The sequence below is a fragment of the Oxyura jamaicensis genome, chromosome 2 (genome assembly GCF_011077185.1).
Source record: "Oxyura jamaicensis isolate SHBP4307 breed ruddy duck chromosome 2, BPBGC_Ojam_1.0, whole genome shotgun sequence".
Lineage (NCBI taxonomy): Eukaryota > Metazoa > Chordata > Aves > Anseriformes > Anatidae > Oxyura > Oxyura jamaicensis.
Window position 1 is genome coordinate 136,784,067 of NC_048894.1, and position 14,223 is coordinate 136,798,289.

At 36.3% G+C, this 14,223-nt stretch overlaps 1 protein-coding gene across 8 annotated transcripts in view; it reads left to right on the plus strand.

The window, feature by feature from the left end:
- Positions 1-14,223, plus strand: part of VPS13B (vacuolar protein sorting 13 homolog B) — a 468,066-nt gene that overhangs the window by 340,405 nt on the left and 113,438 nt on the right. For all 8 annotated transcript variants that reach the window (XM_035319261.1, XM_035319264.1, XM_035319260.1 and 5 more), the window contains one exon: positions 5,793-6,495. In XM_035319261.1, the coding sequence (XP_035175152.1) occupies positions 5,793-6,495 (703 nt within the window). The remainder of the gene's footprint in view (positions 1-5,792; positions 6,496-14,223) is intronic.

A 14,223-nucleotide genomic window follows, 5' to 3' on the forward strand; every position in this document is an offset into this window, starting at 1 on the left:
AAAAAAAAAAAAAAAAAAAAAAAAGGAACTTGTTCATTGTAGCTCAGTTTGTGTGGTAGGCAAGATTTTTATTTCCATGAAAATACTACTACTTTTTAGCAAGAGAAATAAAACTAGGTCACATGTCACAGTGATGTACCAGATGTGATTGGCACTTTGATTCTGTGGTTTCACACTTGTGACTCTTTCCATAATTTATGTAATGTGAAGAATGATCTCATGATTGGCTGAAGGTTTTTGATCAGAGTTAAGGAACGGCTATGCTGAAGGCTGGAAATTTTACTTCAATAGTGCCATTATATAACAATAATTAAAATGAGAAGCTGGAAAAATTATGCAGATGTAGATGGTTTTGATCTAGAGCAGTTGCACTTCCAAAGATTATATTGCTTATGTTTGATCCATTAATTAGAGTATTGGTCTGTGAAGTACAGTAAAGTACCAGTAAAAGAAAATAAAACTGGTAGAAAGGTTTACAGTGAAACTGCACGTGTTTACATTTGTTTTATTCTTGAAAACTTCAGAGAGATTAAGTGAAAATATAATGAAAAATGTCAATTGTAAACACCATTTTCTGATTTGAAAATGTGTTAATTATTGGTCTCAAATATTAGTTTGTGTGTTTGCCTTGGTAGTTTTACTACCTCTCTTCATGGACTGCAACTTTGAAGATGTCTCTCTACTGTCTGAAGACTTTTATCCGAAATAGAAAATAAATAAGGATTACCTGGCTAAGGTTGCACTGACCTCAGTTGGGACTGCTCGCCAATTTTGTTAAGCAAATCTGTTTATTTACCATAGATTTTAAGATTTACTTCTCAGTGTGTGTTCTACAGGACATGCTATTTCCACACTCTCACTAGATAGATATATATGTCATATGCCCTATTGAACTCAAGGGGTTAAGCTAGTGAAGTTACCTATCTCAATACATGAAAAGGAAGAATTAGCCGCAGTTCCCTAGCTACTAGTGTAGCTTTCAACACCTTTCCTATGGTGTCTAGTATTGATACGATATATAACTGTGAAAAGACGAGAAAATGCACTGAAGTGATCTAAGTAAACTATCATCTTGACATGTTTTTTCTAGCTATTGAAAACCTTTCCATATTGCAACTCATTCTGACAGTGAAACTGTAGAATTCCTCTGATTTAAGTACCATCTGGTTATGCTCAAAGCTTTAAAGCTATTATCTCAGCATAAAATTTCAGCGTCCTATACTTTTTTCTTCGCCAAACTATCCATTTTTAAGCCACAAATATTTTTCCAGTCCTTTCAGATTTTATCTAAAAGTATATTTTAACAGTATTTAAATAGTTCTTAAACAATAACAATTTATCTTGATAGATGACATGCTGTGTTTTTTCATTTTATTTTAATTAGCCATTGTGGAACCAAATTCCCTTTTGTTTTACTCCTTTGAATACTGTTTAATTACAGTTATCATGCCAAATATCTTAAAGGTTATTTTACCAATACAGTTTCATTTAACATAAGCCATGTGGAATCAATAGTCCTGTTTCCTAAAGTGAATGCTTGGAAAATCTTACATTCATATGTTAAGAGTACACATCCTTTCCTCATTAGTTGGAAAGTACAGGGATTTTGGCACAGGTTCTGTGTGGAAGCATTGTGCAGCTTTTATATGGATTTTGTTTTTAGCCTTTGATGACACTGTTTAGAATAGGAAGTATCTAATAAGTAAAGCATTTTGTCTAATGTGCTGCCAGTGTGTTTAATATATGCCTGGAGGTCTGAAACATTATCTTCTCCACTACAGTAATATGCATTTAATTCTCTGAAAGCAGAAGGTCGAACTTTTAAAAGGGACTCAAAGTACATTTTCAACTAAAATAATTTAAAACACATGGGATAGGGGACCAGAGTAATGTACAGTTGGTTTTTATGGTTTAATCATGATCATGTTAATGCACACCAGTAGCTAATTAAAGAAAACTTTTATTGTTCATTTTAAATGGGTTATGTAAAGAGTAAGAGAATTGATATAATACAGCCAAATGATAAATGTTACCATTACATTTGCTAACAGCAAGCTGATATTGCTGTTCTTGACATCTTTAAAGTATTGGCCCATTTATTCCATAATAAAGCAAAAAATCTTTTTGGAGGAGTTATCCTGAGAGTCATTCCCTCTTGTTTCCTATCCCATTAGAGGAATACCTAAATGATGCCCAGGTTTATTATTAGGCATACTTTCAGGTTTACTGTGAAACCTGGGAGAAGGCTCGATGCTTACTAAGTAGAAATTGATGCAAAAACTTCCAGTGGTACTTCTGCACCTTCATTTTGTACCCGGTAATATAAAAAATATAAAAGCTGCTTAGCAAATAATTTGTTCCAACCTTTCTAATATGTATGGTAAGAAAATACGTAAGTCAAAGTTTAATTGTAGGAGTGGGTGGCATAGAAAATTGCAATAGGATATGGTGCTTTTTACCTTTTGGGCACTGGTTCGTATTGCATGCTGCTTAGTACTGAGCAGAAGTTACCATCTGACTGCTGTTCAGTGACCTGTGGGAATTGATTTGGGGGTCTCAGTAATTCTTTTAGTTGAATGTCCACAGAACAGGAAACTCAGCAGTTGGGACCAATTAGCACCCTTGCAGTAGACTGAGTAGTCAGAGAAACTAAGGTCTGAATGGGGATGGGGGTAGAGCTACTTTCCTACCTTCCTTGAGGTGCTTCCCACAGAGGAGCACATTTAATAGATGCTTAGCTATAAAACAAGGCAGAAGAAAAGAACTAGACTTTAAGTCAAATATATTTAGATGTGAGAATAGATGATCCATTCAGAAAACAGAAGTAGGATGCTTTCTCGCTTCACTTAGTTATACACATGCAATATTTTTCTCTCTGGAAGATTACAGTTTGGTGGCTGACATTCTATTTGCAATCCCTCTGGCAAAGTTAGGTATAACTTAAATGTCAGGTATCTGTAGAAATTACTCCTGCATAGAGGAAAACAAGAATATCATGCAATGCTGTAAAAGTGTATTTCTCTGCAGAACTATACTCTCTAAAAAGATTTTTCATAGTGCTGAAAGGAAGGCTTTGGAGTAATTAAGAACTTCTGAGTTTAACAGCATATGCCCTCTACTTCATTTCAGGCCGTATTTCCATGAAATGATGGCAAGAGCATTCCACAGCTTCCTCCCGTTTGCTTGCCCTGAATGCATGAACAATAAAACCATCTATGCCATTTTGAAAGTACCATCACCACAAGATACGGACAAAGCACGTTCTGGTTTATCAAACAGAGAGGCTGAGGTGTAAATAGTCCGACCTTGCTAGGATATCAGGAGAGGTCACAGTTTCTTGGCTTATAACGTTGTAATTCATTAGAATGGTTTCCAGTTATTTTTACAGAGGCTGCATTAAAAGTGCTATCACTTTTACAAGTCAGTGATATGAGTCTGTCATAGAAATCAGCCACAAGAAAGTTTATTGGTTATTTGAAAAATATGTACGTGAGTGAATCTGAAAAGATTGTAACCAGAGCTGGCAAAAACATTTTCAAAGAAAATCTCAGCTAGTTAATGGTTCTGTTTTAGGATTTCCTTTGTAATACTTTCTTTAGTATTGCCATGCCTTTAAAGAAATAGAGGGGGAGGGTTTGCTCCCTTTGTTTCAGAAAGCACAACGTAAAGGAATCCTTAGAAAAACAGTTTTTCTTTAACTACCACCACCACCTATTTTCAACAGTAAATGCAGAATCTAAATATACTGCTGTATAAATACTAAAGTTTGAAGAAAATCAGTAATCGCTGCCCTTCATTTCTGTAGTTGCTGGTAAGTTTTGTAAGTTCTTTTAATTCATGCATACATTTTTCAAATGGAAGTTAAGGTATGTTTTGTCCTAGTTTATATCTCCCTTTTCAAAGATTCGTTAGAACGGAAAAGAGAAAAAGAAACTGTTGAAGTAGGTCCCGGAAAAAAAATAAATGAAATCATTGAGTCAGTGTGCAGTGGCAGCCAAAAAAAAAAAGGCAAAATACTGGACATAGTCAGTTTGGAGATGGAGAGCAAGATACAATGCATCGTTTTGCTGCTATATAAAACTATAGTGATCCTATTTCTTGAAAGCTGTGTAGAGTGCTCAAGAAATTCATAGTGGAGTTAGACAAATCAGAGAGAGGAAACTAAAATGATTAAAGGTGCTGGAGCAGTTGCTTTGTGAAGAGAGACCCAAAAGGCTGGGACCCTACTGTCCTGAGAGGAGAAGGTTGAGGGGGGATATGATCAAGTTTTACAAAGTCATAACAGCACTGACAAAGCTGACCATGAAACAGTTGTTCAAATCCTACACTACAAAAAACTGGGGACACACATTAGAACTAGTAGGAGATTAGTTTAAACTGAATACAGATTTTGAAATTTGCTGCCCCAGAAGCTTGTGGAGGCCAGACAGTGTCAGCATATTCAAAAAGGAAGTGGAGGAATCATGACAAGAAGTCCAGAAAGTGTCACTAGAAGGACTACACAGGCATGTACCCACCGGCATCCCAAATGGAGCAGCTATGGATGCTTAAGGAGTAGAAGGGGAACAAATTGCAGTAAGAGGCCAGCATCCCATCTCTCTTAGTAGGGTCTCCTCCTGGTGCTGTTAGAAACGGCATACTCTGCTGGATGGGTCATACATCTGACTGAGTAGGGCATTTCTTATGGTAACTCTTCTACTAAGCGGAGCAGAAACGCTTCTTCTGGGCAGCACAGATGGAAGTGCTAGTAATTCTGTGGAAGCTACCCATGGTAATGCATGACTCTAAAGTCACGTGAATCACAGGAGCTGGTCTTCCATCATCATTACTGTTATTATTATTATTATTGAATTTATGCAATTTTTTTTCTTTCCAAATATTTTTGCATATATGCTCCCCACCTTATCCTCAAGTTCTTTGTAGGATTTCTGCTTGCTTCAGCAGCAGTATTTGCAAGTGTATCCTGTTCCTGGATAGTAAGCTCTGCAAATCAGTTTCGTTTCATTGTTTTACTTCCTACAATGGAAGTTATTTTAAGTTTATTCAGTGGTGTATGTTTTATTTTCGAAATACTTCTATATGCAATGATTTCTCACCTGAAACCCTGTGGATGTCACAGCCAAGATTATGCTTGGTGAGCCTTAGCTGAGAACTCATACCCCATCACAGGGGCTGTCTATAGATATTGTGTGATGTTTCCTCCAACTTTGGTGTTTTATGTAAGTTAGCTGTCATTTCCATAACTCTAAGAAAAATATTAGTTCTACAATACAATATTTACACTTTTCAGCTTACAATTTCTATTTTATCTTTTTGTGATTTTGCAGTAGATTAATATTGCTATCTCTTTCATGTTATCACAGTAAAATATTTTAGTGCCAAGGAGTACTCCTTGAGCATCAGTGCTCAGAACTAGAAAATAGTTATGACTAGGCTTTTTATTTACAATGTATTCTTTTATAGAGATATGGTTTCATATTAATCTATATATTTATTGTAGAATCTTTAGCATATAAGGAACCATTTTAAAAAAATGAATTGTAAGCCTAGAAATCTTTATTTTTTTCCTTCACATGTTCTTTTGGCACTTCATCTGTTGTGAGTCATCATTTCATTGGAACAGACACCTGCTGTGTTTTCATGAGTGATTACTCTGTTAAAGTTAACTTGGCAGATATTTTTTATAATTCTCTTTTTTGACATCATGTTTATATAGTGATTGTTTGCTGCCACTGAAATGGAAACAGTTGGGATATGGATATCATAAGCTAATATAATATTTTCCTTTGCAGGTTTCCAAGCAAGAGCAGAAAAAAATGGACGTGTCTGATGGGGGAACAGTTGAGACTTCTTCACGTTACAGTGGAGCACAAGACAGTGGAATTGGCAGTGACAGCGTTAAGATCAGAATCGTTCAGATCGAGCAGCACAGTGGCACCAGCCAGCACCGCATTGCCCGTCCCTCCCGCCAGTCTTCCATTGTGAAGAACCTCAACTTCATCCCTTTTGACATTTTTGTTACAGCAAGTCGGATCTCCCTGATGACTTACTCATGCACTGCCTTACCTAAATCAAAATCACCACAAGAGCAGAAAGATGGTGAGAAAATAAGCAAAAGCTCCTTGAACCTTCCAGAAGCAGGCTCAGGTAGCAGCCATGACACCAAGAAGCCCAGTCAGCCAGGCATTTCCTCCGTCACAGCAGATGATCTTTTGAACAGCAATGTTCCCCCGTCTACTGGAAGAAAAACAGGTCTTTTGTCACTGGAAAGTCTGCATGCTTCCACAAGGTCATCTGCTCGACAAGCCCTGGGTATAACTATTGTTCGGCAGCCTGGTCGCAGGGGAACTGGTGACATAGAGCTGCAACCATTTCTCTACCTCGTTGTGTCACAGCCCTCTGTGCTCCTCAGCTGCCACCACAGAAAGCAGAAGGTAGAAATATCAGTGTTTGATGCTGGTCTTAAGGGAGTAGCCTCAGACTACAAGTGTACAGGTAAGATCATTTAACATTCATTCCTGAGTATAAATGTCAAAATAATTACACTTCTTAGTTTCTGGAGAGATGGAAGAGAAAACAACTGGTGGACTTCTAGGACATCTTTAGAAATCAGTCAGTAAATATTCATTTTTTAAGGATTATACACCACAGCTAGATTAGTCGAGCATTAAAAACATTTGAAATTAATTAAGTTTGAACCTTTCAGCAACCATTTCATCCTGTTCCTCAGTGTTACTTTCTCAGCACCAGATTGTCATAGGGACTGTTCCATTACTTCTCAGTGTTTTTTACAGAAGAGTTGTAAGTCAAGCAGATTTCATTTAAAAAAGCATTTCATAAGGCTGACTATCACAATATTTCCCCAAATTAAAATACTGATAAAATTTAAAGAATTAACATTTTAGAAGCACCTGGTGTTTTGATAATGATCTATAAGAAAATTATAATGATGTTCCAAGGCATCTAATGATGTCATCTATTTTAAGTTTTCATTCAGCTGAGATACAGGCTTTTAATGAATTTACTTCTTTTTTCTTTTCTTTTCATATGCAAAGTTTATAATAAGAAAGACCAGAATACTGCTTAGTGGAAAATTTCAGAAAAATTCTTTTTCTGTCTTGTGTCTTATGAAGAGAGAAATCAAATGATTGTAATTCATTTGTCTGACAGCCAGTACTGAGTATAAGAATTTAATGAGATGCATCATTACTCTACAAACTGTTATGAAAAAAAAAAAAAATGTACCTGAGGGTGCAGAAATTTGATGAAAAAATAGCTAGAGAAGTTTTTTGTTTGTTTTTTTTTTGTTGTTCTATTTTAAGTTGTTCACTGAATGAGAGTTGTAGATAAAAAACATTGCTAGTTTTTTCATGCCAGATTTCATACAGCACACGAGTTACATAAAGTATAATATCTTTTTTATGCAGCTATACTGAATCTCTACTGAATGAGATTGTATAGATTGTATCTTTTGAAAATTGGGATTAAAGCCATGTGTTTGGACTAATGGATGCCATTAAAGACTAGTAAATGCTATTTTTGATAAATCTTAACTTTTTCCAGAAATCTAAATGATAGTGGAACTTTTAAAAGGATTATATAGTGAGGAAGAATAGACAGCTGGAGAGAAAATACTTAAAATAGAAGAAAATATGGCAGAGAATGCCATATTTGAATGAGAGAATGCCAGATGAAAATCCTCCATTTTCATCTGCCTTTGCTGTTGCTATTCTTCCTTGAGGGAAACATAGTTGTGTCATGAGTTTACTTCAGATTCCCATGTTTATTTGTCAAATACCATATAAAAGATTATCATTGTAATAATTAATAGGAAAAGAATTAACAAATCAATTAACAAAGCAAAGCTTGAAGGGCAGTGGGAATAGTTGTCAATTTAAGATCACAGCTTCATTAAGTCACTACTTTGTTTTCGTGTCTGAGACATGCAAATGTGTCCTTGTACAAGCTGCTATTGCATTTCCAATAAACTGGGCAAAGTTCTCTCCATTCTGCTGCTACCGTTAACTTCCAAAGTCTTTCACTACCTTTGTACCTATGGGAGCTACAAAGCAATAAAGTCTTCCTACAAATTGTAGGTGGATCAGAGAGCACAGAAGCATGGCAAGAAGTGCAAGTAGTAAAGATGATAGGAACATATGGCCTGAGAGCTCCTAGCTCACCAGCTAGAGAGCTGGAAAGGTCTTGGAGAACCAGAGATTAGTCCTACATGGGTCTCATCCTTTTCTTTGGCTTTTTGTCTTTGTGCCGGGCAAAGGTAAAACAGTGTGGAGGTGGGAGTCAGACATGATGTAAACGCAGAAGTTCTGGTCTCATCCTGCTGCTTTTGTGGGCAGTAATAAATACTTAAATCCTGTATCAGGCAGAATCCTGTGCTTTCTGCCAAAGCATTATGCCTTTTTTTAATAGAGTTTGAGAGGTGGGTGCCAAAGTTCTAGTGCCTAAAAACACCACCCTAAATGTATTAGTAAGTTAATAAAACTAATCCACACTTAAACACTTAAAGTCATATGCTAATTTGCACAACAAAATAGGCAGTATAAAGTTTTTATTGCCTCTTGTTTAGGAAGACCTGCTGTGCTTGTGATTGCATCATTCAAGATTAATGGTGTCATACCATTGTGGTAACATGTAGCTTTGGAAACTTCTATTTTTAATTTCTAGCACTCATATTTGAGGCAAAACTGCAATTAACTATTTTTTTAATATATGTGTGTGTATGTATATATATCAGTATACATACACTATGTATATTACATAGCATATAATACAACATCAGGAGTGTTGCACTGCATTTTCTATGTCGCTGCAGTTGATTTCATCAATCACTCCAGTTTTTCATGACATTGTGACTATTTGCTGACAGTTTTATCTGAAAGAGATGTATCATCCAAATGAAGAATGATATAAAGTTCATTTGAAAGAAATAAGTTGGATTCTCTCCGTCTGCACAATAGCTATGGACTTTTTTTTTTTTTCCTCTGTATATTAAGGACTGGAAGGTGGGAAGAGGACATAAATGATGTTTAATTTACAGGGAATGTTGCTAAAGAATATTTCCAGTTAAACTCTAAAAAACTTCCCTTCCTGTGTCTGTGTGTCAGCAAGCCAACTAATTCTCAGTTATGTAAGGTACAATGGGGAGGAGGACACAAGCTAAATATGAAAGATGTATTTAAACTGGGTTATCAACGGAGCATATTCCCCCTTGAAAAACATTTTAACAGTGGAACTAAGCCTGATGAAAACATTGTGTGCATGACACCACAGGATGGAGATGGGCAACTGCACAGCAAGAGATATAACATGGCAAATTTCATCACAATCTGATGAAATTAAGACTCCTCTGGGCAGAAGAAAAAATATATGTCATTTGTTACAAAGTTTTATTGGTAGTCCTGTGGGGGTGGTTTCTCATTACTTATACTAATGCGGTTAAGCTTACGTAGCTAACTGTATATGAACTATGTCGATTCGATCCAAAATATGCTAATAAAAACTGTGACATTTCAAATCATCCTGTGCATGTATACATACCATATATGCCGCATAAGAACATTCTAGAACTATTCTAAAACATTTGGAAAATTGTTTTGAATCAGTTTTGTTGTGTAATTCTGAAGACAACTACTGTTAGTTCAACTGCAGTGGATTCAGGTCTTATGAAATGCAGTGCTATAATTCCTTACTGCTTTTCACCAAAGAATCTACATTTTTAAAACAATTCTCTCAAATCTTGAAAGGCAGAAGCAATACAAGATTCCATTATGAAACAAGGAAGTTCTTACTTTTTCATGGAAGGTAGCTCCCAAGAGTGCTTTGGAGTAAAGAAAATCTGATAATAGTTTAAACCTAGTTATGGTCTTTTCCATAAGTGTATCACGTTGTTCAGCTGTAAGTCAACAAAGAATGTCTGTGACCTTACAGCTATTTCTAACAGGTATTTGAGGAGAGTCTGTTTTATAAAGCTTTGAATAAAATAGGGAAACTATCCTGTAACACTGCACCAGCATGAAATCTGAAGAAAATAATAGGTAATCCTGAGCTAATGACAAAATGAAATTTGTGATAATTTACTACTTTGAACATGTGAAGATTCTAATACTCTTATGAAGCCACATACATTTTATTTGGGGTAAGGATTTTTTTTTTTGAAGATTTCAAGTTAATGGAGCTTAAAATTCAGGATTTTTACAGTAAGCTATCACTCTTTTATGTGTGAGAGGGTATTGCACAGTGGCTAAAACACTGAGTTTCTTCCAAAGAACTTGGTTCTTCTGTTCACTAGCCGTGTCTGGGGTTGTTTTTTGCTTACTCCAAAAGATGAAAGCAATAAGTACATGAGAAGAAAATTGGGGGAAATAGAATATTTAAAAGCTAAGTACTATTAGCTTGTCAATTATCAGTTAGCAGTAACACATTTCCAGCAGGCCTGTGTCTGTATCTGGGAGCATTTGCCTGCCTTGGAGCTAAAGACTAGTGGCTGTGCTTTCAATTTCCTCAGTCTTTCTCTCAAAGCACGTCCACTGGCAAGTCAGTCTGGAGGAGGAGGAAAGTTACTAGGTTGTTATAATGTTAGCTCTGTTTTATTATGGTTGTGCTAAGCTGCTTCATTTGTGTTTTAAATTATTTTTGTACTCGCACAGCTTGATTATGATTATGGTACTTAGTGCCAGGTATGAGAACTTCAAATCAAAGTAAATAAATTAATGGGTTAAATATTAAACCCTCAATAAATGTCATTAAAAAGACTAGCTGTTCCCTGAGTTGACTTGTAAGATCCTTTGTAGGTAGCCTAAAAAATACTATAAAACAACCCTTTTTATTCGTTGCTCATCCTACGTTTTAAAAAAATGGCATCTGCTAGCCGTTAGTTTTTGCTAACAGAGCGTTGGCCATTTCCACTTAAATAAAAGTGGGTGCAATTGTTTTTAATGTAATCTCATAAGCTGCTTTTATAAATATTTTTTTAAACTTTTATTTGCTTTGTTTCAGGTAATGTAATCCAGATACAAAATTGCCTCATTTCCTGAGCATTGTGCTCTGGGCATTCTTGAAAAATCTTTTTTCTATTTGTTTGTTTGTTTATTTTCAAAGAGGAGGTTGTGCTGCTTGGCCATTATAAAGGAGAGAAATTTCCAAATAAATATGTGTTATGCATGGAATTTCTTCAACTTCCTCCAGTGAAGCATTTGCAAAAAAAATAGCCATTGTGAGGCCGTCCAAAATTATTCTCTCTTTTTTTTGCCTTTAATTTTATTTTTTTTTACACCCACGCCTTTGATGGCAGGGGGTCCATGAAGAGCAGATGCAGTAGCTAAGACCACATGTAACCTCTGATCTAATGAAAAAGCCCAGGCTGAATGGAGAGAAACACAGGCTGGATCTGGCAGGAAGTCTCATTCACTGCCTCCCTGTCAGCTTGTGCTTCCTCCGAAGCAGAAAGAGGATTTAAAGCTGTTTCTTAGCACAGCATTGAGGGACTTCTGCTGGAGTATCACCTGTTCCCTCCCCTCTGAGTATATTTATCGTCCAGTGCACCAGCATCCAGGGACGTAAGGGTGTGCAGCCCCACCAGTAAGGATAAGCTGGCCCAGGAGTGTGCATGCCTTGGGTCACTGTAAATGCTCATTTGGGAACTTCCTGACACAGCACTTGTGAGTACGCTCACAGAAATGTTTTCCCATTTAAGTTCACTGAATACCAATGGAAACCATTTTTAAAATAAGATGAAACGTCCCACTTTGGAGTTGGAAATGCAGAGGAGATTGCAGCATCGTACTGGCTTGCAAAATTGACTGCAAACCAAGCCATGATTCATCCATTGAAATAAAAGCCTGTTGGAGATCTCATTCGGCCTGGGTGAGGTTCCAGCTGGAGGGGCCAAGTCGCTCGGTAGCCCGGTCCCCCTGCAAACGCCTGCCCTGGGCTGTTCCCCCAGGGTGCCCTGGGTGTCAGGTAAAAACAGGGTCAAAAAACATGTTTTGAAAAATGAAAATCTTCAAGATGTGAAATTTCTCCTGCCTCCATCCTTTCCTTTCCCCCCTCAAAAGTTTGGGTTTTGCTGTCTCCTATTAGCATGAGAATGAGGGGGAGGTAACTGCAATCAAAACTTGCAAATCCAAATTGAGTCTAGGAAGTTACTTCATAAACTCTGAATTTTAGAGACGAGGTCTGGAACTTACCAGGACTAAAAGTGGCTTTGAATGTTTGGAGGATTCAAAAATAGCCAGAGAGATATATATATATTTCATTTGAATAATAATAATACTAAAGGAAAACAATGTGGAAATATTCAAGGTCTCGCAGCTTTTCAGCCTTACAGATTTTAAATTACACTCTTGGTTGTCGATCTGTGATAGTTGTCCCACCATTTCTCTTTTGCTGTCCCAGACAAATTTTTCACATCGTGCAGAGGATAGAATTTCTGGCCGTCTTCACCACTCTTCGCTTTTCAAGCCTTTCTTTTCTCTCTCTTGGCTTGCTGCGGAGTAATTCTAGCCTCTCCTTTTGCTTATATATGCATCCCTTGGGTTTTCTCCAGCATTTTCTTTATACAAATAACTGCAAATTTAAGTGTTGATTTTTGGGAGAATCATAGAAAATGGAAATGGAAATGACCTATTATAATACATTATTCAGACCAGTTCCCTGCTGATGCATAATTGTTCCCTATTGTATATTTTATAGTGTTCTGTCAAGTGTATTTTTAAACATTTTGAACATTTCCATCATTTCCTTGAGGGAGAAGAGTCCTTTTCCTAATAGCTCTCCCCATCAGGAATTCCTTACTTTTCAGCCTAGATTTTCTCTTTTTTTTTTTTTTTTTTTCATTCTATTGCTTCTCTGGTGATTCCTCTGCCCAGTGGCATAGGAATTTATTTATTTGTTTATATTGTTTTATTCTTTTCCTGATCCTCAATCCTATAAAAAACATATTTGCTGTTTTCTAACTTAGAAGATTTTTTGTTAACCAGGATATACATATTTTACTCTTTTGACCTTCAACGTAAATGAAGTTGTCCTTCCCAGATACATTTAGTAGCTCCTCTTTAGAACTTCCTTCAAGTTTTTGAGATAAGCACTTGTATGGACAGTTTTGAAACCTCTGGAATTTAGCTTTCTTCCCCTTGTATAAAAAATTATTTATTGATCCATGCCTGATGTACTTAGATGTAAAGTCAAGTCTGTCATGCAGGTCCTAATAAACCATGCCATGGGCTTGGAAACACTCAAACTCATTCTTTGCATGGCCCTTCAAAATTATTACCTCAGATGCTGAACTGTGACAATGCAGCTGTCCTGCTTCCAGAATTATCTGTTTCATCATAGCATGGTTCCACCTGCAATAAAAAAAAAAAAAGGTAAAAATTAAAAAAGAAAAAAAAAATGAACTCTGTAAGGCCAGTGCTGGGTTAAAAGTAATACATTTTGTTGGTCTTGGGCTAGTTTTGTGTGTTGAGGTGTCTGCATTGTGTTCCTAATGTGTAAATTCTGAGGTCTTTCTCACTATTCCTGTGTCCCAGTCCTAATATGTCCCAGGTACTGAAGGGGTGATGATGGTGCTGCACACCTTGGAGACATAACAGAGCAAAATAATCTTCCAAGAGCCCAATGGCTCCTTTATTTTTTATTTATTTATTTTTGATTCTGTGCTTACATTCTGCAATACAGCGCCCTGAGGCTGGTATTTGTATAGCTAATGTATTACATCATGCAAGGATTTTCTGCTATGTACGTTCCTTTCATTAATTAAATTTTCATCTTTGAACAACTACAACTGTGAAATGATTATTAGCTGTTTTATAACAAAAATGTGTCTTAGGATAATAGGAATACCTGTAAGTGTATTCTGAAAAAGCAATGTTTGACTAAATTTACTGGAATTTCTTAATTTCTAGAGGTTGATCTAGGTTGTTATATAAAGTATGGCACAATCGTTCAGAAATGAGACAAAATAATAGCATATTGTAATATTTTACTCCGTATTAGCAAACCTCAATGTTTACATTAGTATTTCTGAAGGAACAGTATATAAAATAAAAAGATCAAGCGACTTAGTGATGCGCATTGCACAATGTAATTTTTACAGTGCTATATGTTCTGAAAAACATTAGTATACTGTTTATGATGAGCTACCAGTGCAAAACAAAATAGATCCCAGTATAGATCCAAGTTTGAGATCATTGCTTGGAACAACTACAA